General features: G+C 51.2%; 1 protein-coding gene across 1 annotated transcript; it reads right to left on the minus strand.

Moving 5' to 3' along the window:
- LOC138732502 (olfactory receptor 14A16-like) lies at positions 1-957 on the minus strand. Its single transcript, XM_069879105.1, has one exon. It carries the CDS (start codon positions 955-957, stop codon positions 1-3), a length of 957 nt encoding a protein of 318 aa, XP_069735206.1.
- Positions 958-1,308: the final 351 nt, after the last annotated feature.

The following is a 1,308-nucleotide window of genomic DNA, read 5'->3' on the forward strand; positions in this document are numbered from 1 at the left end:
CTATGCAGGAGGTGATGAACAGATCATTGCTTCAGAGAACCATCCAGATATCAGATTCCACACTGCACCCTTGAGCTGCTGGTTCCTAAAACTGTAGATGAGGGGGTTCAGTGCTGGAGGCACCACTGAGTACAGAACAGACAACACAATGTCTAGGGATGGAGGGGAGTTGGAGGAGGGTTTCAGATAAGCAAATGCTCCAGTGCTGACAAACAGGGAGACCATGGCCAGGTGAGGGAGGCACGTGGAAAAGGCTTTGTGCTGTCCCTGCTCCAAGGGGATCCTCAGCACAGCCCTGAAGATCTGCACATAGGACACCACAATGAAAACAAAACAGCCAAATCCTACTAAGACACTGACCATAAGAAGTCCAGCTTCCCTGAGGTAGGAGTGTGAGCAGGAGAGCTTGAGGATCTGTGGGATTTCACAGAAGAACTGGTCCACAGCATTGCCCTGGCAGAGGGGCAGCAAAAATGTATTAGTCGTGTGCAGCAGAGCGTAGAGAAACGCAGCAACCCAGGCAGCTGCTGCCATGTGGACAGAAGCTCTGGTGCCCAGGAGGGTCCCGTAGTGCAGGGGTTTGCAGATGGCAATGTAGCGGTCGTAGGACATGACAGTCAGAAGAAAATATTCAGCAGTAAATAAGAAAACCACAAAGAAGACTTGGGCAACACATCCCATGTAGGAGATAGTCCAGGTGTCCCAGAAGGAATTGGCAATGGATTTAGGGACAGTGGTTGAGATGGAGCCCAGGTCAAGAACAGACAGGTTGAGGAGAAAGAAGTACATGGGGGTGTGGAGGTGGTGGTCACAGGCGATGGTGGTGATGATGAGGCCGTTGCCCAGGAGAGATGCCAGGTAGATTCCCAGGAAGAGCCAGAAGTGCAAGAGCTGCAGCTCCCGTGTGTCTGCGAATGCCAGGAGGAGGAACTGGGTGATGGAGCTGCTGTTGGACATCTGCTGCCTCTGGATATGAAGCACTGAACAAAAAGAAAATTTCAGTAATAAGTTAGGGAGGACTTCTTTGAGTAGTACTTTACCCTTGCCACTGCTTTTCAGTTTCTCTCAGCCCTTCCTTCAACTCCGTTCCAGGAATCCTTGTTGGTGCTGGCTGAATGTGCCGGAGGACCAGGTCCTCTGCATGCTAGCTGCGAGGAGTCAGCCCTGCAGAGGGATCCACCTCATACCACCTAATATCTCACTCTTTCCTAAGGTCTCAGCCCCCACTTTCAGCCCAGAACACACACGGCTCATTTCAGAAACAAAACAGCATTTTCTCTCTCGTTGCATCTCTGCTCATCTCAAGGG

Source organism: Phaenicophaeus curvirostris, chromosome 33 (genome assembly GCF_032191515.1).
Source record: "Phaenicophaeus curvirostris isolate KB17595 chromosome 33, BPBGC_Pcur_1.0, whole genome shotgun sequence".
NCBI lineage: Eukaryota > Metazoa > Chordata > Aves > Cuculiformes > Cuculidae > Phaenicophaeus > Phaenicophaeus curvirostris.